The 24,169-nt window shown below is 39.9% G+C and overlaps 1 protein-coding gene across 7 annotated transcripts in view; it reads left to right on the plus strand.

The window, feature by feature from the left end:
• Positions 1–24,169, plus strand: part of VCAN (versican) — a 139,888-nt gene that overhangs the window by 84,899 nt on the left and 30,820 nt on the right. For 6 of the 7 annotated variants that reach the window (XM_077347531.1, XM_077347537.1, XM_077347533.1 and 3 more), the window contains 4 exons: positions 5,791–11,226; positions 13,151–13,264; positions 15,097–15,210; positions 21,814–21,972. In XM_077347531.1, the coding sequence (XP_077203646.1) occupies positions 5,791–11,226; positions 13,151–13,264; positions 15,097–15,210; positions 21,814–21,972 (5,823 nt within the window). The remainder of the gene's footprint in view (positions 1–5,790; positions 11,227–13,150; positions 13,265–15,096; positions 15,211–21,813; positions 21,973–24,169) is intronic. The other variant, XM_077347538.1, reaches the window with a different exon arrangement.

A 24,169-nucleotide genomic window follows, 5' to 3' on the forward strand; every position in this document is an offset into this window, starting at 1 on the left:
TGCTACATAAATAAATGTTTGCATGTTTTCCCTTAAGGCGAATGGAATAATAGAGTTGAGGTTATAAAAATGGTTCTTGGAAAGGTTTTAAAATCCACAGCCCTGGTCTGAATCTCCCCAGTAGTGCTAGTTGCAGGTTTTTTTAAATGTCTAAAAATCGATGAATGGATGATACGTTATCATGTCTAATTAATCGCTGGTATAATGCATTTTATAGTGTATTTCATGAACCGGTTATTCTATATGGCATGGTGTCCTAACGGTTATACTGTTTTCTAAGTTAAATGATATTCTTGTGGTCTCTTGGAAGCCTAATTATTTGAAACATTCATGATGTTACTATGTAGCTTTTTTGATTAGGGGGTGCATTTAGAAAAGACAGGCACATATTTGGTAGAATCAGAGAGAGTCCCAAAGATAGATGATTTTGAGTTCAAGAGCAACTTGGGATGCCAGTCTCCAGGTTGACCTGGGGATCCCCCAGAATTACAGGTTATCTTCAGAACACAAAGATTAGTTCCCCTGGAGGAAATGAATGTTTTATGGGAGGTGGAGGGGGTGGTGGATTCAATGGTATTGTATTGGAATTTTTCACAGTCAAGAGTAGTTCAGCAGTGGAATAGGCTGCCTAAGGAGGTGGTGAGCGCACCCTCACTGGCAGTCTTCACGCAAAGGTTGGATACACACTTTTCTTGGATGCTTTGGGATGCTTTGGGCTGATCCTGCGTTGAGCAGGGGGTTGGACTAGATGGCCTGTATGGCCCCTTCCAACTCTATGATTCTGTACTCCACCAAGGTGCCATACTTCCCTAGGCTCTGTCAGCAGATCTTCAGGAGTTTTTAACCCTGAGCTGGCAACCCTACCCCCGTATCCCACTAGTAACCACGGGGCCTGATAGCCCTATGGCCACCACATAGACAATGTAGCTCAGAGTCAATCAGCTAATTCACATTCATAGCATCCTTTACTGGTCATAGAATTAGATAGACTTTATGCAGGCACACTTTTTGTTATCTAGATTGAATGTGCTCATGACAAACTGAATAGACCACCATGAGGCAGCCACCTCCCTAGCCGGGAAGACACTGCTGCCAGCCACAAGTGCAGCCCCTTATGGAGGCTCCCCTAAAAGTTGAAACCCAGAATGTAGGCATGGGCTCAGCACCAAAGCAGCCTCCCCCACTAATAACCATATACTGTGACAAAGAAACTAGCCACAGAAAGAAAGAAAACAGATATGAATTTTAAAAACCCAATAACAGTGTAAAAAGCAAACAAAAGCATGAAAAGTAAGCGAGAAAAGGAGGCTGAACACTCATACTGGTACTCCTTTTAAGCAAGCTGTGTCACTTGCACCCTCCCCCAAATTGTGCGGCTACTTATGAGCAGCTGCACAATCACATCCTTACCAGAAAGGCCGCTGAAATGGCCCTTCCTCCTTGCTCCATCGATGCCCCTCCACCTGAGCAATGGTGGCCATGTGCTGAATGCTGTGGCTGGACTTTCCTGAATCATACATAGGAAAAAATATTATCAGTCACAAATCCAGAATCATAGTATAATGGTGTGGTGCTACAACTGATATCCAGAATATGAGAATAGTCACTGTCATGCACTGCAGGGGTAGTCAAACTGCGGCCCTCCAGAGGTCCATGGACTACAATTCCCATGAGTCTCTGCCAACATTTGCTAGAAGTTTGCCATAAGTTTGCTGGCAGGGCCTCATGGAAATTGTAGTCCATGGACCTCTGGAGGGCTGCAGTTTGACTACCCCTGCACTAGGGTATCTAAATATTCTGTCATTGTTTATTCATCTTGGAGATATCATAATGTGGGGACTGTGACAAACACCCTGAGGAGTTGTAATTGCTGCTTTTTTGACATTGAGTTGTCCAAGTACTTCTTTAGAGTTCCAACTGAATCCAAGTTTTATCTTAACAAGGCCAGTGATTATATAGCCAGCAGTTCAAATCACAGTTGATGAGATAAACTATACTTGGCCATAGACCTAGCTCTCTTTTTCGGGAATTTTCTAGGTTATAGTGCTCTTAAACATACAAGAATGTTGTACTTTGCCACAATAAGCTATTATTAGGCACCAGCTGTCTTTGTTCAGATATGAGGATGACAATTGCAGACATGGGAAGCTATCAGTGAGAAGGCTTTTTTCTGTGCTTTTGCTTAGCCTATTTTGGTCAAAGCTTTCTATAGAAATATAAAGCCATTTTTACTTGAATTTGTCAGGTAATGAATCTGGCTTTATTCAGCTGTTATAAACCAGCCAGAGGTTATTGATATGTCAATGAACTTAATTACTATTTTTTGTAGTCTTGAATGCTCCCTTTCCCCTATCGTATATGAAAGATTAAGGAACTAAAAATTAAAAATCAAGGATTGCATAAGTCATTGATTTAACCAAGTTGTTGTGTCATCCAAATTTTGGTAATTTATAAAGTGACCAGAGTTGGAGGGAGGTATATACCACCCTCCCCGAAGGCTCAGGATGCATACCTGGCTCTCCTAGATCCTAGTCTACAACTCTAACCAGATGTTTGTGCAGTGGCTGCTGCTGGATAAGCAGCTGGGACTGCCAGTAGTTGCTGCAGGGTCTGGCCCTGAGGAATCTTCCCCTAAAATCCAAAATCGGCCTGGTAAAGGCTCTTCCCCCTCTTTCTGTCTTTACCTACATTAAACAAGACTTGAAGGCTCGTGATGCTGATGTGGTTCTAAGCAAATCCTACAGTGGCATTCATGTCTTACAACTATAGGAACTGCTCTTATTATTTGGGGGCATTTTAAAGAAAAATTACATTGTATTACATTCTGTAATCCTAGATCTATCTATCTATCTATCTATCTATCTATCTATCTATCTATCTATCTATCTATCTATCTATCTATCTATCTATCTATCTATCTATCTATCTATCTATCTATCTATCTATCTATCTATCTATCTATCTATCGTCTCTCCCCCCACATACACACAAGAATATCTGAAATTGTGTTGTGCAATAATCTGTGCAATGCATTGTTGTTCACCACAAGTTCAGTTCTTTAATTTGTGGCCCAATCTTGTAGAAGATAAAGTTATAGAAGAGAACTAAAATGCCCATTATTATACGATGCCATCATATCCTAAAATTTGTAATTGCATTTGTGTATTGGTGACCCCGAATCTGTAGAATTGGGTTTGTTTCCCACTCCTCCACATGTAGCCCCCTGGGTGACCTTAGGCCAGATACAATTCTCTCAGAGCTCTCTCTGCCTCACACACTTCACAGGGTGTTTGTTGTGGGGAGAGGAAGGGAAGGCGATTGTAAGCCACTTTGAAGCTCCTTCAATTAGTAAAAAGCTGGGTACAAAAAACAGCTCTTTTTGTTTTCTTTGAGCAGCATCAAATAGCTAGCTGCTTTTCTTCAGAATCTAAATATTCATACTACATTGCAGTTATTAGCTGTATTTATCAAATGCTATCCAATTTTATATCCAGAAAGATAATGCCACTGCAATATTTTATGGAAGATTGAAAAAATATCCATATTGTTTGAAAAAAAATTATAGGGACTGAAGAACTTATCATCAGAGCCAAGTTACAAAAACTGTAGCAAGAAGAAAGTATACAAAGAGGTATTATAATGCTGCAGGCTATACAAGTACCATTTTCCCCAAGGTTGCTGTTAGGCTGTGAAGAATAATTGTTTGATATTTTAGAAGGATATCTTGTTATAAGCTTGCCCAAAGTGTGTCAGAGAATTGCAGCAAAATTGATGGGGGGAGGGGGGATTTGATGCTGTAAAACGTAGGGAGATAATGCAGAGACTTGATATAAGTAGTCTGGTGTTTGATACAGTGCCATGTACATTTGTGTATGACTGAACAGATGCTTTTCATTAAATTTATTGCCTACTATAAGTGGTTTATATGGAGGCAGTAATCAATGGGTCTCCCAGGTGTGCATTATTAGAACAATAACTCACTGGTCATAACATGTTAGTCTTCTTGCTCTCCTTCAAATTGATAGTTATACAAGTAAGAACCGGAGTTCACAAGTTCTATCTTGGTTTGCAGAAATGTTGTTTAACTATAGTACAGAGGATTGAAAGTTTTTCCTCCCATTTATTGAAAACTGCAAGAAAACTGTAAGAAACATTCAATCATTCTGATTCAAGTATGCTAGGGGGGTCATACAATTAATTTAGCATCAGGAATTTAGTTTCTTACTAATTTATTACCAGGTAGCCCCATGATCTTTAATTTTGGGGGAGATTTGTCTTGAAGTAATGGTCTGTCCTGTGTCTTGGATAGAAGTATTTCTGGGAAATCTGAAAAATATGGATATCCTTGAGTTGATTTCTGGGCAAAAAAATAAACCTATGTTTGAGAGAGAGAGAGAGCCAATAGACTGAGCTTTTTCTGTCATGTTCCTGGCTGCTCACAACAAAAAGCCTTCAAGCAAAGGTTGCATACACACTTTTCTTGGATGCTTTAGGATGCTTTGGGCTGATCCTGCATTGAGCAGGGGGTTGGACTATATGGCCTGTATGGCCCCTTCCAACTCTATGATTCTAAAACTCCAGTGACAGACTGCCAGTTGAACTCAACAACCCAGGCTTGTGAACAGTGATGCTGTGACATTCTCTCCCGTCTTAACCGGTATAATATGTTTCCCTCCTGAACCGCATCAAATAATCTTGCATTTAGTTGAATTAGTTTGCTTATATTAGTAAAGTCTTAGGCAGTATATGTTGTTAGGAATGGGCACAACCCAGTTTATAAGCCAAAATCTGTCATGAATTTGGACTGTTTGTAGCTCTCAAAGTGATATTCAGTGAAGGCAACTTCTCTGACTTTTGGGGCCATTTAAACCAAACAGCTGAGCAGGGTGAGTCTGCCTGTGAGCAGGGGGAAGTGAAACATACTGGTGAAACGACCGACAGCCCAACAACTGCAAGTACATTTGCTCCATGGTTAGACAGAAATGGCTGTGAATCCTTTTAACCTGACAGCCCATCAGCTGCTGTTAGGGTGAAATGCCTGCTAACAATTTAAACCTTATAGTGGGGCAGGTCCATTCATCAGCTGTTAGGTTCCCCCACTTTGAGTGAAATGGAAAGGTTTGATGGCTGCTAGCCATTTGATCTTTCCTGGGAGATATCCCCCCTTTCTCCCATGTGTAACAAGCTTTAGTCGTGAGAAAGGAAGATCTAAACCAGCTGGTTTGGTTTGGGAAAATTTCAGCTCAGTTCAGTTTGGGGGCCACCCCCAAATGTTGTTTGTGCAAATCACCTAAGCCTTTCAGAAAACAAGTTTTCACTGGGTAATTGATAAAATGTTGTACTGAAGGGCTGAAGAGCAAGGATAGCCTGTAGAAAAAGTGAAGTATAACTGAACTATAAGTATCACAAAGTTAAATGATATATTGTATGTGATTTTTATTTCATATCACTTCCTAAGGAAAATTAATTTATGTATGCAATGGTGAACATGTGTTGATATGATTAATAGTTGATTATCATTTGTATTAATCTTTTCATAGGCTGTGGTATTTCTGATGAAATATAGGTCAAATGATGGGTATTTTTCTGATTTGAAATGATGGTCTGCTATTGTTTGATAGTGTAGCAAAACTGAAAAATGGTTGTGTTGCAGATAAGTAAGTAGTGGAATATGCTAGTGAAATATTCATCAAATGGAAGACTTGGTATGTTTCTTCTTTCAGTAACAGTTGATACTACCATGTCAAACAGGTTGCTAAAATATTTATGAAAAGCTCTCTTTTTTTGCAGATCCATTGCACAGACTTTGGGATTTATTTGGTTACCAAATTCATCCACATGAAATAGATGAACCCCCCACAGATACTGAACCAACTCATGATGAACCCTGCACTGCAACACCTGATGAAGAGTCTTCAGAAATCTTAATATTGGAACCTTTTCTCGCAGAAATGTACAATCTTGAGGATTATGACGAGGAAGGCTGTGAAAATACTACTGATGTTACAATTCCCCCAGAATTGCAGTTTATCAATGGAAAACACCAGGTGACCACTGCACCTAAAGATACAAAAGCTGAAGAAGCACGCAGTGATCAAATTGAAAGTTTATCTCATTTGAAAAATGTAACATTTGCACAAATCAATGAAACATCTGAGCATGAGGGCTCTAGCACAATGCTGCAAAATGAATCTTCAGAAATAATGGAAGCAACAACTACACCAAATCCAATGGCTGAATCTGCCATTGTAGAACTGGTCTTTAGTGGGGAATCAGAAGTTTCTACTACAGATAAAACCCTTCAAATATCAATACATGACCAGTCTTTATTAGAAGTTCCAGAGAGAGTAACTCAATCTGTAAAAGACATTCATAATACCTTACCTAATCAGCCTAATCTCAGTGCAGAATACTCACGAGATTTTACTATCAAGCATAAATTAAACAGTGAGATCTCTTCACTTACTGTAAAAACACCATTAAAAGATTCGGAAAGGGTTTCTGCAACAACTTCAGCCGCAAATGGGTTCCCTACCACCACAACTGCAACCATAAACATGGAAGAGACTACATCAAACAAAGCTTCTGTTCTGCAGAATGATTATAAACCATCAGCTAGACCAGAGATACTTTCCTTACTAAAACAGTCTTTTGCAGCAACCATGAGTCCTAGGTCAAGTATTCCAGAAGGCTCTGGAGATGTGCAAGAAGAGAATTCTAAATATGCAACTATGGCAATAAAAACAGCAGGAACAGAAAAGATTACTGTTTGGGAAACTTCAGATTTTGGTACAGCTGTTACTACCAAAAGTAGCCCTGGCATCTCACACTATCCTGCGTCTTTGTACAAGGAAGCTACCTCTACAATTAAGCAAGGTTCTGTGGAACCAGTTACTACTCAATCTATTACAGAACTGATTTTAGAGAAAAAAGTTCTAAGCGCTACTAAAACTGCAATAACATTGGAAGGAGGTGAGGACAAGTCTGTGAGCATCAGTTCTTCACCTAAGGAATATTCAGTAACTGTTGAGGCAGAAAACTTGCCATTCATTAATGAATTTGTGAGTTCTAGTGATAAGGCCAGAACTGAGAGCCAGGAATCTGTAAGCTTCAGCAAAACAGTATCACTGACAGAGAGTCCATCACTCAGAATCAAAGACATCACCGAGAAGAGTATGCCTATAGAAGAAATATCCGGGGATGGATCTACTGATGTTTGGAGGAACCCTGGCACAGACATGGTTTTTAAGGGCTCCACAAGCAAAGTGGTAAGTACTGATTCCCCATTTACTGATCCAGGTTCAGGAGATATGGATGTCATGATTCAGCCTACCTTGTTTTCATTCCCATTGTCTGGACCTGAAAATACTGATATACAAGGAAAGGAGAGAGACATTCTTATCACAGATTCCTCATCTGTGGAACATGGAATGACTATTGACCCCACAATACCAGTATTAAATACTGAAACACAGAGGTGGGCAATGGAAATTATAACAAAAATTCCAGTATCAGAGAATATAACAGACAGTGAAAGACCACTAACAGATATGATGAATACAGTTAGTGAAAAGTCAAATGAAGAGATGACAACATATCCTACAGCAACAGAGCAGAAAACTGACTTACCTGGAACATCAGCCGTGGCATCATCTTTTTCGCCTATGATGAACATTGCCTCTAACATCATTATGACCCATGATGTTGAAAATGTAAAGCCATTAATTGAACCTACTGAACATGAAAGTACTATAATAACTTCTCCTAGTCCTCCTGCTATACTGATAAGTAACATTATTCTAGAAGGAAGAGGCTCTGAATATACAAAAAATGAAACTGTAGAATCCGGTCAACCAGAAAGCACACAACACTTTCCTACAGCTTCCTTCATGGATATGGGCTCAGGAGAGGAATCCAGAGATGATGGAAGCAGTGTGAAACTAATGCCTCGTGATCCTGTAGAAAGGTTAGTTAATATTCAGTTTCCATTGGTGGAACAGGGTTCTGGAGACATAGACTCTTTTACAGATCCTTCTATAAAAACAACAGTTTTACCCCAGTTACTGGCAGAAAGACTTGGAACTCAAGAAACAAAAAATGCAGATAGTCACATTATGACATCTAGGTATAATTTCTTTACAGATGCACCTATAAAATCTGGCATATATAGTCACTCTGACATTACTACAACCAATACAGGGATTATAGAGAAAGTTTCTGATGTACAAAAAATAGATGAGGAATTACCTGCTGAGTTCGAAACAAAAGATTTTGCTGTAAGACCCACACTTGAAACAAGTTCTAGTGAAGAAGGCATTTCTAAAACATCAGGAAAAATGGCACTTACCTCTAGGGTGGTAACAAAAGAGTCTTATATAAAAAGTACAGAATCTATGGCTGGACACCTCGGAATTTCAAGTGCTTCCAGAGTTTTCCCAGACTCAGAAGACAGGAAATCTGATGTCAGTTCTACCACTGAATCTATGCAAACAAAGCTCAGGACTGAATCTAAACTATTTCAGAACAAAGCAATAAGCAGCTCACCAGCTTTTGGAGAGAAAGAAGAATTGTTGGTACAAAATGTTTACCCTACTGAAGCACCCTCTCTGAAGCACATTCCCTCAGCACTCACAACATATAAGTCAGTGACCACGAGAGTTATTGATAATATTCCACTGTTTTCAGAACACGGCTCTGGAGATGAATCATTTACTGTTCCATACACCACATTGCCAGCAAGGTCTGCTATACTACATGGAATCTCAAATAGATTAGATTATGATATTCTTCACTCTAAACCTTCAAAGTTAATTTTTTCAGAGGAGGAAATAAAGGAATTTCATGACCACTCCAGTGAATCTAGTGATGGTTCCAGCAGCAAATTCAAAGGCCTGCATACTACAGCAGAAACATTGCCTACAACAAGAGATAGACTTGTACTTGTTGCATCTACCCTACAAGCTAGCTTGATTGACAATGAAGCATCTACAGTAAAGTTGCCCTTTCCTGAAAAGCCTCAAAACCAAGAAAATTATTATCAGACTGAAGAAAGTATAACATCATCAATCCCAGTGGCAAGGGATAGAATTTCCCAAGGGGAGGCTATTCCTATGATGAGGCATGAAGACACATCTAGTACATCTGAAATGGTTACTGGAACCTCTAATCTTAAAACCGTCAAAACACTTAAAAGCACACCAGAACCAGAAATGCTGAGTCCAACAGTTCTTGAAAGTTCTGGAGAAGGATCTGGTTGGCTGGACAGCATAGGTAAACATTTTGATTCACCTACTCCATTGCTGAAAAATGATACAATACTTTCATCTCATACTCATTCTGAAAATTATTCAGAGATTTTGAACTCAGACATAGCAACAGATGAAGCACAAACCATGTTAACATCATTAGAAGAAAAACAAGTGCTCCCAACTTCAGCTAGGGACCTCTCAGAAACATCTGCTGGTGAAAGTTCTATGAATATCATGAGAGACTATGAGGAACTTATCCCAATTGTTGATGACAAAAGGAACTACTCAGGAGATAGTCCTAAGTTTAATAACATTACACTTGTTGGGCCGTACCATGATATAACATCAGATGAAACAACAATTATAGATGCTGACCTCTTAAAATCAACACTTGAAGATGGAAGTGTCCACACAACAGTGCTCACTGAAACACACTTAGCTTATGATTATAATACTCCCACAACTATTGAAATGGAAATTCAGAGCACACCACCAGAATTTGGTTTCACTGATGGCGAATTAGGGAGCTTTGGAGATAGTCAAGGGACACCTGAAACCAGGAAGTTCATATTCAGTGAACCAATAATAGTTGAACACACGCCAATACCAGATGATATGGGATCAGGAGATGTCGTAACTTTTACAACAGAAAGTCCTGCCACACATGGGTTACCTAAAATAGCAACTTTACTTTCGGGCATAAAATTTATTTCCAGCTCTACCATATCATCTCCAACTAGCCCCATAATTGGTGAAAAGGAAAAAGCATCACAGTTTGAAACAAAAGATATTATATCTAAAACTTCAGTAGAAGACAACTCTGAATTACAGACGTTGTCAGACAACCAAGCAATAGCTGATGAAAGTGAAATTGCATCTACTTCTGGCATCTCAGAAAATGGACAAATAGAGCTGGATGAAAAGAAAGACATCATACCTTTCTCTATACCCCCATATTTACTTATTAAAACAGGACAATCTTTGACAGCGTACTCTGAAGAAGAAAGCAATGTTTCTATACAAGTAGTTTCCCAAAGTGCCATGGGGAATGAAGAAACAAATAATGATGAAATAAAAACTGCACCCACAGAATCAATCAAAATAGCTTCAGAAAAATTTCTTCCTGTAAGTCACACACCAAAATCTCCCGTAACTGTCCATTTGCTAAACGGAGCTTACAAGTACCCTGAAGAAATCATGTTAAGTACTGTATCATCAGTAGATTCTGAGAAACATGATTTGTCATTGATACAGTCCTTCAGAGAGGCTAGTGCTGATATTACAGCAACTTATAAACCTCCTTCTAAAGAATCATCAGATAATATCGAGTTTATGTTAACATCTTCTCCCAAACTGGAATCAAAAAGCATGATTGCTGAAACTACAGCTGTTTCTAGTAGCCATGTAACACAGATTACAGGACAACCAGGAAGTTCTTCATCAAAACTGATTACTTGGGGTGAAATAACTGTTTCTGGGGAGTTGCTTTCCAAAGGGGCTAAACCGACAGCCTCAACACAATTAAATGCCAGAGTGTTAATAGACAGTCCAAAAGAAGAAACTTCTGAAAGTCTGAGGGAATTAAATCAATTAGATGAACACAGTGCTGAAGGAGACTTGCCACGGTTACACACATCTTCTTCAGTACCACAAGAAAGTAAAACAGGAGTGTTTGATGCAGATGAGGAAGCCAGCACATGGCCAATTTTACCTCCACTCTCTGCAGATACAGCCTTGGAAACTCAGACTGATTTGGACATACAAAAGGAGCCAACACCAATTTCTTCTTACACTGCAACCAAAAGCCCACTTCCTGAAAGCTTTCCTGAATATAACAAGCAGACAAGAAACACTGAGGACTTAAACACCAATGAAGTTGTAACACCACCATTTTTACTTCTGGATGTTACTAATGGATCAGATTTCCTGATTGGCACAGGTGGGGGTTCAGTTGAAGGCACAGCAGTTCACATACCAGGTGAGACTTTAATGCTTATATGTTATTTTTTTCCTTCTGAAATGTGTGGGTAAAATTTTCTGTAAAAGACACATCTTTATATAGGATTTGGAAAACTATACAGCCTGGGGGGTAAACGGTAATGACTGGGGAAGGCACTGGCAAACCACCCTGTATTGAGTCTGCCATGAAAACGCTAGAGGGGATCACCCCAAGGGTCAGACATGACTCAGTACTTGAACAGGAGATACCTTTACCTTTACCTTTTTACAGGTCATCTTAGGTTCAGTTCACCCAATAGTCTTTTCTCTGTGCAAACAACCTCAGTGTTCTCTGGGAACACAAAATCAAGGAGAGAAATGTAATATATGAAACACCTCCTGTAGATGTGGCTCTTTATCCAGCCACTTTGATCACAGGAATTCCAGCCTGCTGAGTCTGAATTAGCAGGGTTCACTTTTTGCATCCAACCATTTGAATGTATGATCAAAAACTGTTAGTAAATCTTGCAGAAAGAAAAGGTGTAGAGTGAACTGGGCATGACATTTCTAGGGTAACAGAATGACAAGGATATTGTTATTAGTGGAGTATGTTAAGGTGGTTGGAGTTTGATGTTTTTTATTGGTATAGATCTATCACTCAATGCAGATATGCTCATATGCAAAAGCATGTTGCATGACTAGTACCACAAGGTAATATTGATAGGATTCACAGTTAGATCCAGATCTTGGTTGAAAAATCTATTCACAATGGACAACAAGCATGGATATAAATGTGATTTGTATACAAATCTTCAGTTTTGCCCATATGTTTGAATACAGTATGGATTTGTGCATGTGAAGCATGCTCAAGCCCCCATTATGTCAGCAATCAGGTAGATGATTTTCTAGTAGTCTAAGTGGAAATGGTTACTTCTCTTGGTATGATTGTGCTTGAAATGTTGCTTAACTGGGAAGAGAATTTTTCTAGAGATGTTTAAATATATGATTGTAGAAATGTGTGCAGATATTCCCTTCAGTTGAAATTCCTTAAACTAAATCCCCCACTGTTTTTCAGTGCAAGCTTTTGAAAGACCCCTTACCTGTAAATGGCAATCAATAAATTTCAAGCACGGAATCTTTACTCTTCATAAATACAAGAGGCCCTTTTAAGCAATAATATATTATTTTCTGTCAGGGTGGATTCATATGGCCACTTACGTTTATTATCACATGCAAGCATCTTTCCCCATTGTAGGGTGTTGCTTTCTGCTGATTAAATTTTTTGTGTGTGATAATGACATGGAAGTTCTATATAATTGTAGCTGTCCCTTATAAACCACCTTTATATGATCTCATGTGGATGTTTAAAGACGTATTCTGGCTTGGTTTCATACATTCATTCAGGATATTTTTAAGGAACAGAACTGGCATGTGTTTTGGAAGAAATAATAATGTGAAATAAGACATTGTGGGCCAATATGATGTACAGAAAGTGAGCATACAAGAAGCATGGTATAAGAATGCATGTTCTGTGTACCCAGTCATTCCACATAAACTAACCCCGTTCAGATAAATGCATATTTCATTCACTGTGCACATATGTTTTCACTGTTTTTGGCTATAATTAATTGTCGTGTCATGCCAACTAAATGCTCAGTAGAGTAATACAGTTGCCAGAAATAATATAAATTGTCATTTAAAGAAAATGAAATATTGCTGAAAGTAAGTTCTTTTTACCCCTGAGTAAAGTTGCAATGCCAAAATAGGAAACTGATGTCTGATTTAATAGCACTACTGCATATGATAGTGAATTCCTTTTTTGTTGTTGTTTCTGCTCTTTAATCTGTAATTGTAGCATATTTAATAGAATAAAGAACTAGGAAATATCTTTCTGTTTAAAGCAATTTAGCATCCAATGAACAATTTTAGAGAATACAGCAGTTTTCAATGAATTCATTTAACAGGCCAAGATCCATGTAAAAGTAATCCCTGTCTGCACGGAGGCACGTGCTATCCACGGAACTCTTTCTACATTTGCACTTGTATGCCGGGATACAGTGGTGAACGGTGTGAAATAGGTAAGAAAATATGGTAATTGTCTATTTTATATCTTCATTCTATGTTGGGATCTGCTGGTTTCAATATGGTAATGCTGTTTCTTTAAATACTTCTCAAATGCTAGTATGGTTTTTGTTAGCATGGTATCCATGGATCTTTGCCTCCAGGTATCTTTTTTGAGATGAAAGGTGTGTGGAGGTCATCAAGTATATTATTGTTCGTTCTTTACTGAGATTTTTGTTCCATAAGCAAGGAGGATCTTACTGGTGCTGTCCTCTGTTGACAGATGACAATTTATGAAAATAGAGATGGCAAAACATGGAAGGAAACAATATGGCTAGGAAACTGTTGATGCTTCTGCCCTTCTACTGGCAAAATTTCAGCAGTAACTTACAAAGCAAGCAGACTTTATGGAGATTCCAGAAAGAAGAATTAGGAACCCTTCATGATTGAATGGACAAAAAGAGGAAACAAAACAATATAATGCATGAGAAAAAAGATCATAAGAAAAATTTTAACTTCAGAAAGATCCATTAGGAATTGAGACACATGGAATACTAATCATGATATAAAATGAATACATTTGTTTATTGTGCAGAACAGAAAATAAACTTATATCATGTACAGCAAGATTGAGTTAAGTAGGTAGAGGGAGTGCTACAGCTACAAAAGTAGGCATGATTGAATACACACTCACAAACATTGTGCATTCTATACTCAATGTCGTAAATGAAGTTTGTTTTCAAATGCCCAGTTTGTTGTGCTGATGGAGAAAACCTTCAGCTTGGGGCATGATAGATAATGCCTGGCTATACAATAAGATTCTATGTGCAGCATAAAGGTTCCATGACTCAGATTGCACACTAGATAGTGTATTTCTGTGTATATTCTATTGTTTTCATAAAAACTAGTATATCTTAAGTGATCAGGTACAAATTATATATGGGTAAAATTTGGGGGAATATATAAATATATAGTAAATATATGTCTTTCGATAGCTAAATATGCCTGATAATATATAAAGGCTGCAGATATCTCTATAAAGGTTGCTTTCAGTGACAGTGTCAGGTAAGTGAAACTTTAAAGGTAAGAGCTCTGGAAGAGATTAATTAGCTCCAAAAATGCTCATAACTACCAGAAATTGTCCACTCAACTCTCCATGTCATCTTTGGTAACAAAGATCTGATTAATTGAATAAAACCTCAAGGGGTGGTTTTTGAAAGCAGATCTACTGGAATGTGCACTAAATGATTGGGATTTTTGTTCATTTGGTTAGCCAAAATCAATTGTTGAAGTAGCAGATGGGTACCAGTAAGGGTGAGCAATTAACGCTGGGCTAGTCATTCAGATAGCCCCTATCTTTGGTGTCCTAGTTTTTGAAGCATCTGTTTTACAAGGTACAGGAAATGGTTGATTCCCATTGCATGATATTAACAGGCTACTATATATATCTAGGGAATGAAGTATGTACATAGCACTTGTGTGGTTGCAGGTTATAACAAGTTGGGCAGTTCACAGAGATAATTATCCAGATTAAAAAGAAGAATGAGCAGTAACACTTTTCCAACGATAGTACAAGTTATAACAGGCAAAAATTGAGATTGTATATGATATACCTGGTGGTCTTACAAGAAATATTTTAAAGTTAGGTATATAGCTTTTCTTTAAAACTACTCTCACCATCCTAAAATGTAAATATTAAATATAGTAAATGTTAATGACAGTAGTTTAGGGTCTGACTACTGTTTATGAATATCTTTTATCAATAATTCTAGTGCAAAATATGCTTTTCCTTTTCACAACTTTTCATATGAGATCTCCCTGCTAAAATGCATGATCATTTTTTGGACAGATGTTGATGATTGTCAGTCAAGTCCTTGCAGAAATGGAGCCACATGCATCGATGGGGACAACACGTTTACTTGCCTTTGTCTTCCAAGTTATGTTGGGGCTCTTTGTGAAAAAGGTGAGAGACCAATTTTTAATTTATGCTGACTTTGGTTCCACTTACAGTGTAATCAAATATGCAATCAAGTAGGAGAAAGAAGTGAAGACTTAAATATGAATTCTTTGCAGAAGTATTCTGGTTAGTCAATTTTTGTAGTTTGGTTCCTTTCTATCTTTCCTCAAGGAATTAAAATGCAATGTCAGTAACTAAAGTAAGTATGCAGGAGGGATAGGAAACGGAGAATTCTTATGAAACCCTGTGATGTAGGGATTAGAATGTTGAATATGGGAGACTCAGGTTTGAATCCCTATTCTGTCTGAAAGCATGCTAGATGACCTTGGACCAGTCATACACACTCAGCCTAACCATCCTCGCTGGTTTAGAGGAGAGGAACTACACTGGGAAGGAAAGCGAACTATAGATGAAGACATTGGTTAATGAGATTATTCTATGACTAGTGGGAATCTAGAAACCTCATGACAGCTACTTGTTACCCAAACTGAACCCAGAGGAAGAGAATTAGCTTTAAAAGGGTTCTAGAAAGGAATGCAGGACCTTGTAAGTCTGTTTATACCAGGGTGGATCTTGGTGGGGATACTCCCTAATAAAATTATGAAAAAGAGAGTGAGAGAGTGATTGTAAACCCAAACAAATACCTTTGTTGTATACAAAATAAAATAAAAAGAAGGGTAAGAACCAACACTAGGCACCTGATAATTAATTTCCTAAGTAACTACACAAACATACACATATACCAACAAGAGGACGCACAAAGAAAATAAGGTTGCCAGATGCTGTTGGCAGGGCAGTGCACTCTGGGAACTGTCCCCCACACTTGCCCAAACTAGAAGAGCATGCAGTGTGCTGATATCACCTATTGGTAGATAGGAGGTGATGCTCTGGCTTTGTTCTCAAACCATGGAGTTTTGCCCCAAACCCAGAGCATCTAAGCAGTAGGATACCACAGGGCTTAGTGCATAGTCTGGTGTTTTTCACTTATTTTTTAATGATTTGGATTTGGGAATAAGCAGTGAAGTGGCTAAATTTGTTGATGACACTAAGTTATTTAGTGCAATGAGAAACAGGGAGGACTCCGAGGTGCTCCAGAGGGATCTGTTGAGACTGGGAAAGTAGGTGTCAATGCTGTTCAGTGTGGGAAAGTACAAAGTAATGCACATTTGGAGCTAAAAAACGTACATATAAATACATGTTGATGGGATCCGAACCGGTAGTAAACTGACCAGGTTAAAGATTTTGGAGATGTGGTAGATCAGTGGTCCCCAGCCGGGCCGTGAAGGCCATGGCGCCAGGCCGCGGCTCCCTCTCGCCGCACCCCCCCCCCCGCAGTAAAAAACTTCCCAGGCCGCAAGATTGTGGCCCGGGAAGCTTCTTACTGCAGGAGGGTGGGGAGAGGGAATCCGGGCCAGGCCGTGCGGGTGCGGCCCGCGGGCGCGGCCTGATGCGCGGGCGTGGCCCGCGGGGGTGCGGCCCGATGAGCGGGTGCGGTCCGCGCGGGCGCGGCCCGATGCCCTGCCGGTCCCCAGCCTCAGAAAAGTTGGGGACCACTGTGGTAGATAACTCACAGAAAATATTGACCCAGTGTGTGATTGCAGTAAAAATGGCAAACACTAATGCTGGTAATTAATAGGAAGAGGATTGAAAATAAGTCATCCAGTATCATGGTGTGTCCTCATTTGGAATACTGTACACAGTTCTGGTCACTAAAAAAGAGATTGTAGCATTAGAAAAGGTGCAGAAAAGGGCAACTGAAATGAAGAAAAGTTAAAGAGGTTAGGGCTCCTTAGCTTGGAGAAACAATGATTGACATGAAAGAGGTTTACAAAATTATGCATGGGATAGAGAAGGTAGAGAAAGAAGTACTTTTTTCCCTTTCTCACAATACAAGGTGGGCACTCAATTAAATTAATGAGCAATAGGCATAGAACAGATCTTCATCCAAACGTTAATTAACTCGTGAAATTCACTACCCCAGGAAGTGTTGGCTGCTACAGCTTCATGTGGGGACTGGATAAACATATGGAGCAGAGGTCCATTAGTGGCTGTTAGCCACAAGGTATACATGGAACACTGCAGAGGAAAGGACGCACAGTAATGGGTTTAAACTACAAGTACAATGATATAGGATAGATATCAGGAAAACAGTTTTCACAGAGTAGTTCAGCAGTAGAATAGGCTGCCTAAGGAGGTGGTGAGCTCCCCCTCACTGGCAGTCTTCAAGCAAAGGTTGGATGCACACTTTTCTTGGATGCTTTAGGATGCTTTGGGCTGATCCTGTGTTGAGCCGGGGGTTGGATTGGATAGCCTGTATGGCCCCTTCTAACTCTATGATTCTATGTCTAGGGAAGAGATGCACTTTCCTCTTGGTGCTTGTGGGAGTAATTCTGGTCCTGCGGGTGAGCCTTCTAATGGCACCTGATTTTTGGTCACTGCGTGACACAGAGTGTTGGACTAGATGGGTCATTAGCCTGATCCACCATGGTTTCTCTTATGATCTTATGGCAGCATTTTTACAGTAGATGTGTATTATTGAAAATATTTCTCCCAAGAAATCTACAATAGAAAATGGCCTGAATATAATGGTTGCTTTAATTTTCACTTTATGACCAACCCGGGACTGCTCATGAGTCAGTTAATGGGAACATGCTATAGTTTTTCAATTTAACACAGACATCTCATTGAAGTTCAGAATTGAAATTTCTTCCACTCAAGGAGGTTTGGGATTTCAGGAAGTCATTCAGTGCCAGGTCTTTCAGATTTTCAAATGTACTGGTTATTCAAGCAGATGTTTGGCAAGGAGTCCTAATTTTTTGGTACTGAACCAGATTTCAGGAGATTGAAAACAAAGCCAAAAAGATGGACGGTCTGTTCCTTTCCCTAGGAAGGGCATAGGTGGGTGGCTACTGGTACTGTTTTATCCCTTCCGTGTTGATTTATTTTCAAACATGCTTTATTAATCAGAATAAACCAGAAAGGAGCTGATGTTCCAGTAGCATTTTTGGCACTTGTCGAAAGTTCACATTTTAACTAATTTTTAAAAAGTAAAATTGAACTTTTTATGCATCAGTATTTCCGTAGTTTACAGTGTTTAATGAATGCAGATGTGCATTTGAACGTGGTGCCAAAATTGTAAAGATGTAGTTGTGAGTAGACTACTCTCATTGGGAATGTATAGTTAAGGCAAGGTTTCTTTTTTCCCCCTTTGCTTTCCCCTCAGGTTTCCTAAGCAAAATGAAGCTTTTTTTCATTAGTAAAATGTTTGGATTTTAAAGGGGATTCTTGTCCAAATGTTTGTGATTCTGCTGCCTCTGCCCACAGGCTTTATTCTGGAAGTCATTGTAGTTTGGGAAGAAAAGAACCAGTTCTTTTTGGAAATAGTTTCTAGAAGAGCTCCCACAGCTCAGAGGTACTGGGAAAGCAATATCACGTCTAGAAGACTTAAATAAATTAGACTCACTTAAAATCTTTCCATTGAAAGTTTGCTTCAGCATTCAATACTGTTTATTATGTATTAATAAATAATTAATTTTCTTAATTTTCTTAACAAAAATTCTATCTTTGTAGATTTGGAGATTGTCATGTTTATGAGATATATTGTACTTCAGCAGGGTATAATATCATGGAGTCCACTCTTCAAAACAGCCATTTTCACCAGGAGACCTGATCTCTGGAAATCAGTAGTAATTCCAGGAAATATCCAGGCCCACTAGGAAGCTGGCAACCATAGTTTCAAACTTTATATTTAGCAGAATTGAATTACTGGCTCATGTGAATACTTCCATTCTATGGCAATCTTATCAGTATCATCCATCATGTGAATGTAGACAATAAGCATTTCATTCCTGTAAGTTCTAACGTTACAGCTGCCTTCAGAAAATAACTCTTTTTGTTACTAAAAATCTCCCAGAGAAGAAAATTTTGATAATTACTGTTTGGCTAGTCATAATCTCTGCTGAGGTAGCACTCCTGCATTTCTTCTCTAAACAACACAATGATCAGTATTGTCTTCCACAGCTATTTTCAGTTATCAGTTTTTCTAGACTGCAATACCTGAAGTGAAAAATGCAGAGTGTTTTTGCAGAGGTGGCAGAAGTAACAAGATACTTAATATGAAGTCAAAGAATTTCACCTGTATTTGTTTTTTAAATCATATGACCTCCTTCAATATTCATATCAGTAGAGGCCCTAATCCACCAAAAGCTGCAGGTAGTCATATTCATCCAAGCAACATCCCAAAATGATGTAGTAATTTTTATTAGGAATAACCAAAATAGCACAGAGTGTGCAAGTCTCCAGAGCTCTTCATCAGGCTGGGTTTTTTAAAATGCAGCTACATTAACCTACTTCTCCAGCAGTAAGGTTGGATCAAGTATAACTATTAGGGCAAGTTTTCTCAGCCAGGGTTTCATGAAACCCTGGGGTTTCTTGACAGCCCTAGAAGAGTTTCCTGTATGGGTTGGAATTAATCATTAATATATTTTTGCAATTTGTTAAATATTTGTCATGTGATATGATCATAGATGGTCGTGTCAACCTGTCCCCCCCTGAAATGCTAATGAGGGGCCTGAAGGGGTTGAAAAGGGGAGAGGTCCCAGTTGGGTGTGCACAGCTATGCTTCCCAACCATTTTCTGCATGATTATGCAACTCTGGAGGCCTTTTGAAGCCTGAAGACTGTTAAATAGTAAAAAAGTTGAGAAAGACTGTCTTAGGTACTTAACTGTGTTAGTTGAACTCCATCAAAGGTGGAAATTCCAGTGTACTTAAAGTCCTCTGCTAGCTTTACTTCTGATAGGATAAAATGCAGTGTCCAGTGTGCATAGGTTCATATTTGTGGTTGATTTTCCAGATAAGGTTAAGAAATTGACTGTATAATCTGTGGACTGAATTTGATACTTTGACCCAAGTACTGTATATACTCACATATGAGCCGACCCGCATATAAACCGAGGCATCCAATCTCACCACAAAATGCTGGAAAACCTTATTGACTCGCATATAAGCCGAGGGTGGTGTTTGGATAGTGGATTTCCCTCCCCTCCCCTCCCCTCCCCTTTTGGGCAGTATCTTTTTTCCTTTTCTTCCCACACTCCTCCTCCTCCTCCTCCTCCTCTTCCCCCCTCTTTCCCTTTGATCCCTCTTACCCTTTTATATCCAATCCTGTGCGCCTTCTGTTCCCTCCACTTTTCATTCCTTTCCTCCTCTGCTCTCTGCTCTCCCTCTGAGAGAGGCTTCAGATCTTCCTCTAGAGCTTCCTGCAACACGTCCTAGCCTTGTGCTAGCCCCTTTAAGGCAGGGAGGGGGGAGGCGGAGACAGCTCTTCCCTCCCCTCTTGCTGTCCGTCCCGGGCTTGCTGCTTTGTTCCTGCTTCTGTTCTTCAGGCAAGTATACTTGTCTCCCATCCCCATCCTCCTTTCTGGCAGCTTTAAAAAAATACTCGCATATAAGCCGAGGGGCACTTTTTCAGCTTAAAAAAAGGGCTGAAAAACTCGGCTTATATGCAAGTATATACGGTAGATGCTGAGTAGTGTTGAAGGCAAAACAGGCATGCCAGTGAATCCGGAGGCAAAATAGGCATTCTATAGGTATTAAAAAGTAATGGAAATGATGTAATGAGCTTTAGATAAAGTGTTAGTTACTTGAATAAATTTGAAGTATATGATCCTGGAGGCATCTTTGGCATTGGTGAGTCAGCCTATTTATTTATTTATAATGCTGCAATAGACTGTGATTGTAATTTTACATAATATGTTACAACTATTTCAAGTGCAGGGAACTGGACTACAAGGTCCCATTAGTAATACATTTATGTTCATATGATTAAATAATAGCTAACTGAGAAATTGGTGGCACTGAATAGTCAAGCACAGGGTAGACAGTTTAGCTAAAGGAGTGATCGTGGACCGATAGGTTCTACAGCTGCATTTCTGGCTTTTTCCTATGCAGTTTTATACCTTGCAGACCTTACATAATTTACACAGGTTATTTTTATATTTCCTCTTGGAATATGGTATCTGATATAGAATTATGTGTCCTAAGATTTTGCGTTTTTGTTTTTGGAAAATAAAAAATAGCATTATTGTTGAAGCAAATGTGTTTGGAAAAGAATCAATCAACTGTGAGAAAGCTTTTAAGAAAAATCTATGGCTTCAGACATAGCTCTTGACCATGATATATGTAACTCCTTTGTAAGGCTTGTTTGATGTGGACTCCACCACATGTGAGCTGGAGCTTCTGGAAGCAGCAGAGTTATCTCATTATGCCAAAGGATATTAACTGTCCAGATTCCAGTGAAATGTGCTCTTCCAAATCCCCCTGCCAGATAATTCTACTTGCTGGAAGTTGTGCAGTAAGTTTTAGAAGACCAGATTAAGAATGATACATGCTTACTGAAAATAAGCACTTTTGTAACTATTACTTGTGTCTTCCATTTATTTGAGTATAAGTAATCTTGACTATGAGTGCTTCTGTTTGGTTTTCTTTCAGCACTGAAACAATCAATAGGCAGTCCTGGACATTATCTTTTGTCCTTTCTTTTTTGAAAAAGCATACATACCCAATGCAACCTATATTTAGGTAAGAGTTTTGCACTTGTTTTGTTGCAGATACTGAAACTTGTGATTATGGCTGGCATAAATTCCAAGGGCAATGCTACAAATACTTTGCCCATCGCCGGACGTGGGATGCAGCTGAAAGAGAGTGCCGTCTCCAAGGAGCCCATCTGACGAGCATCCTGTCTCATGAAGAACAGATCTTTGTGAATCGTACGTGGCGCTTCGATCCTAGCAATGCAAAAGGCTGTAAAGGAAATATCCACCTGGCCTCTAAACTTTACAAAAAATGTATTCCTTTCGGAAGCATGTACTGTTATTCATCCTTAAAAAGAGGACCTTTTGTCTTCAACTAGACCCTTGCCCCTTTCATTCCAGCTCCACATCTGTCTGACTCATTAGCTGGGGTGGGGAGATGACCTTTGAAGAAAATAAGCATTTACAATCTGAAAGAATTTTGTTCATGAGAAAAAGGCATTAGGAGAAAACTAAGTGAGGCATTTTATTTTGACTACTTTTATTTTAGGTTTTTGTTTGAGCAATCTCATCTCCAGGCACTCTGAAAATACTGTTTGTCTCAGGAACAATACCATTAGTCACTTTACATTCTCTTATAAATCAGGCTGAAGTAGTTGACATTTCTTACTGCCCAGATATAAACCCAGAATAATGTTACAGATTGGTTTCCAAGTACTCTTCATTAGGTGTGTTAGCATTTGGGTAAGATATCCAGAAAATGTGTTAAGCTTCAGTTGCCTTCTGGGAGGCCTCCACGTTCCTGGTTTCCTGCCAGTTAGTTCAGGGCATTTATAAATATTCCTGAGACCTGCTTGATATTACCAAGCAATATACACCATTTACAAAAGCTCCACATGCAAGCACAACCTCCTCAAAGTCAAGAAGAATATTAGAGATCGGGTTTTTTAAAATACCATAAGCATTTCATGATAATTTTTAATTAATACATTCTAATTTTCCAGCAAATGTAAAATAAAAATAATATTGGGAGACTGTTTTTAAGCCAGTGGTTTTTTCATATATATATATATATATATATATGTGTGTGTGTGTGTGTGTGTGTGTGTGTGTGTGTGTGTGTGTGTGTATATATATATATATACATATATATATAATGTGACCAGATATCCCGCTTTTGCAGGGACTGTCCCGACTTTTAGGAGATTTCTGCCGCAGCATTTTCTGAATGTCTCGCCTGCACCGGCTTTGTCCCCCTCCACCCGCGTGCACCCAAGCAAGGCCAAGCTGCATGAGCAAGGCAGGGCATGTGAGCCGGCTTCCCAGCAGCAGAAGCAGCCACCGCCTCTTAACCACAAGGGGAAACCGGCCCCGCCCCCTTAGCCCCAGGCCCACCACCACCCCCAGGTGGGCGCTTCCCTGCTGTGTGGGCCCCTTACAGTATACTGGGAGAGCCAGCACCCATACCACCTGGGAAAACGCAGGTGAAGAAGCAGAGCTCGGCCGGAGGAGGTGGGGATGTGTGGAGCCCTGGGGAGCTGGGTGGCGGCGTTGTTCCTTTTTGATGGACTGCTGTGGTGCTGGGGCTTGTCCTCCACCTCCTGCTCCAGCTGAGTTCTACTTTTCCGCCTCCGCCTCCGTTTTCCCGGGCAAGCCGCAGAAGAAGTAGAGCTTGGCCGAAGCAGGAGGAGGCAGAGGAGGTGGGGTGCACTTTTTGAAAACCTTTTTGAAAGGTTTCCAAATGCGGATGGTTCCTGAATAGCCCTCAGACAAGCCCCAGCCCCTCGAGAATGGACAACGCTGCCGCCGCTGCCACCCAGCTCCCCGGGGCTCCGCACGCAGCCATGTGACAGGAGCATGTGGGTCGGAACGGGCTGTGTGGCTCCTTATTGTGTCGTCGGAGTCCCATGCCTCTGCCCTGTGATGGCCGCAATCCACCTGGCTGTGCTTTTCTCACCGGCTCCACGCCTCGTCCCCCTGCCCGCCCTGCCCGCCCGCCCGATGCCCACCGCTGTTGGCCTGGGGTGCACGATGCCTGCAGCTGCTGCATGCAGTGTGGCTGGGGCAAGGATAAGGCATGCAGCAGTGGCTGGGGTATCTGCACTGGAGTGGCAGCAGCGCAGCAGGGTGCCTGGCGGGTTACTGCATGTGCAAGGGCCGCTACCCGTGCCGGCATTTTACCTGAGAGCTTAAGAATAAACAGAATGATTGGAGAAGGTAGGAAAAGATCTCCTCTGCCTTTTTTTTTTCTTTTTTAGAACATGAACTTTTCTGCTCGATTCAATCCAAGGAATTACCCATCATTTCTTCAAGAATTCCATGTTTCTTGTACTTTCCTTGGGGGATTAACATGTCTAATGTTAAGTCACATACAATTTATTATATAGCAGCTCGGAGCTGCAATCAGTTAGCCACTATATGCATGCAGACTTAG

The sequence above is a fragment of the Paroedura picta genome, chromosome 7 (genome assembly GCF_049243985.1).
Source record: "Paroedura picta isolate Pp20150507F chromosome 7, Ppicta_v3.0, whole genome shotgun sequence".
Taxonomy (NCBI): domain Eukaryota; kingdom Metazoa; phylum Chordata; class Lepidosauria; order Squamata; family Gekkonidae; genus Paroedura; species Paroedura picta.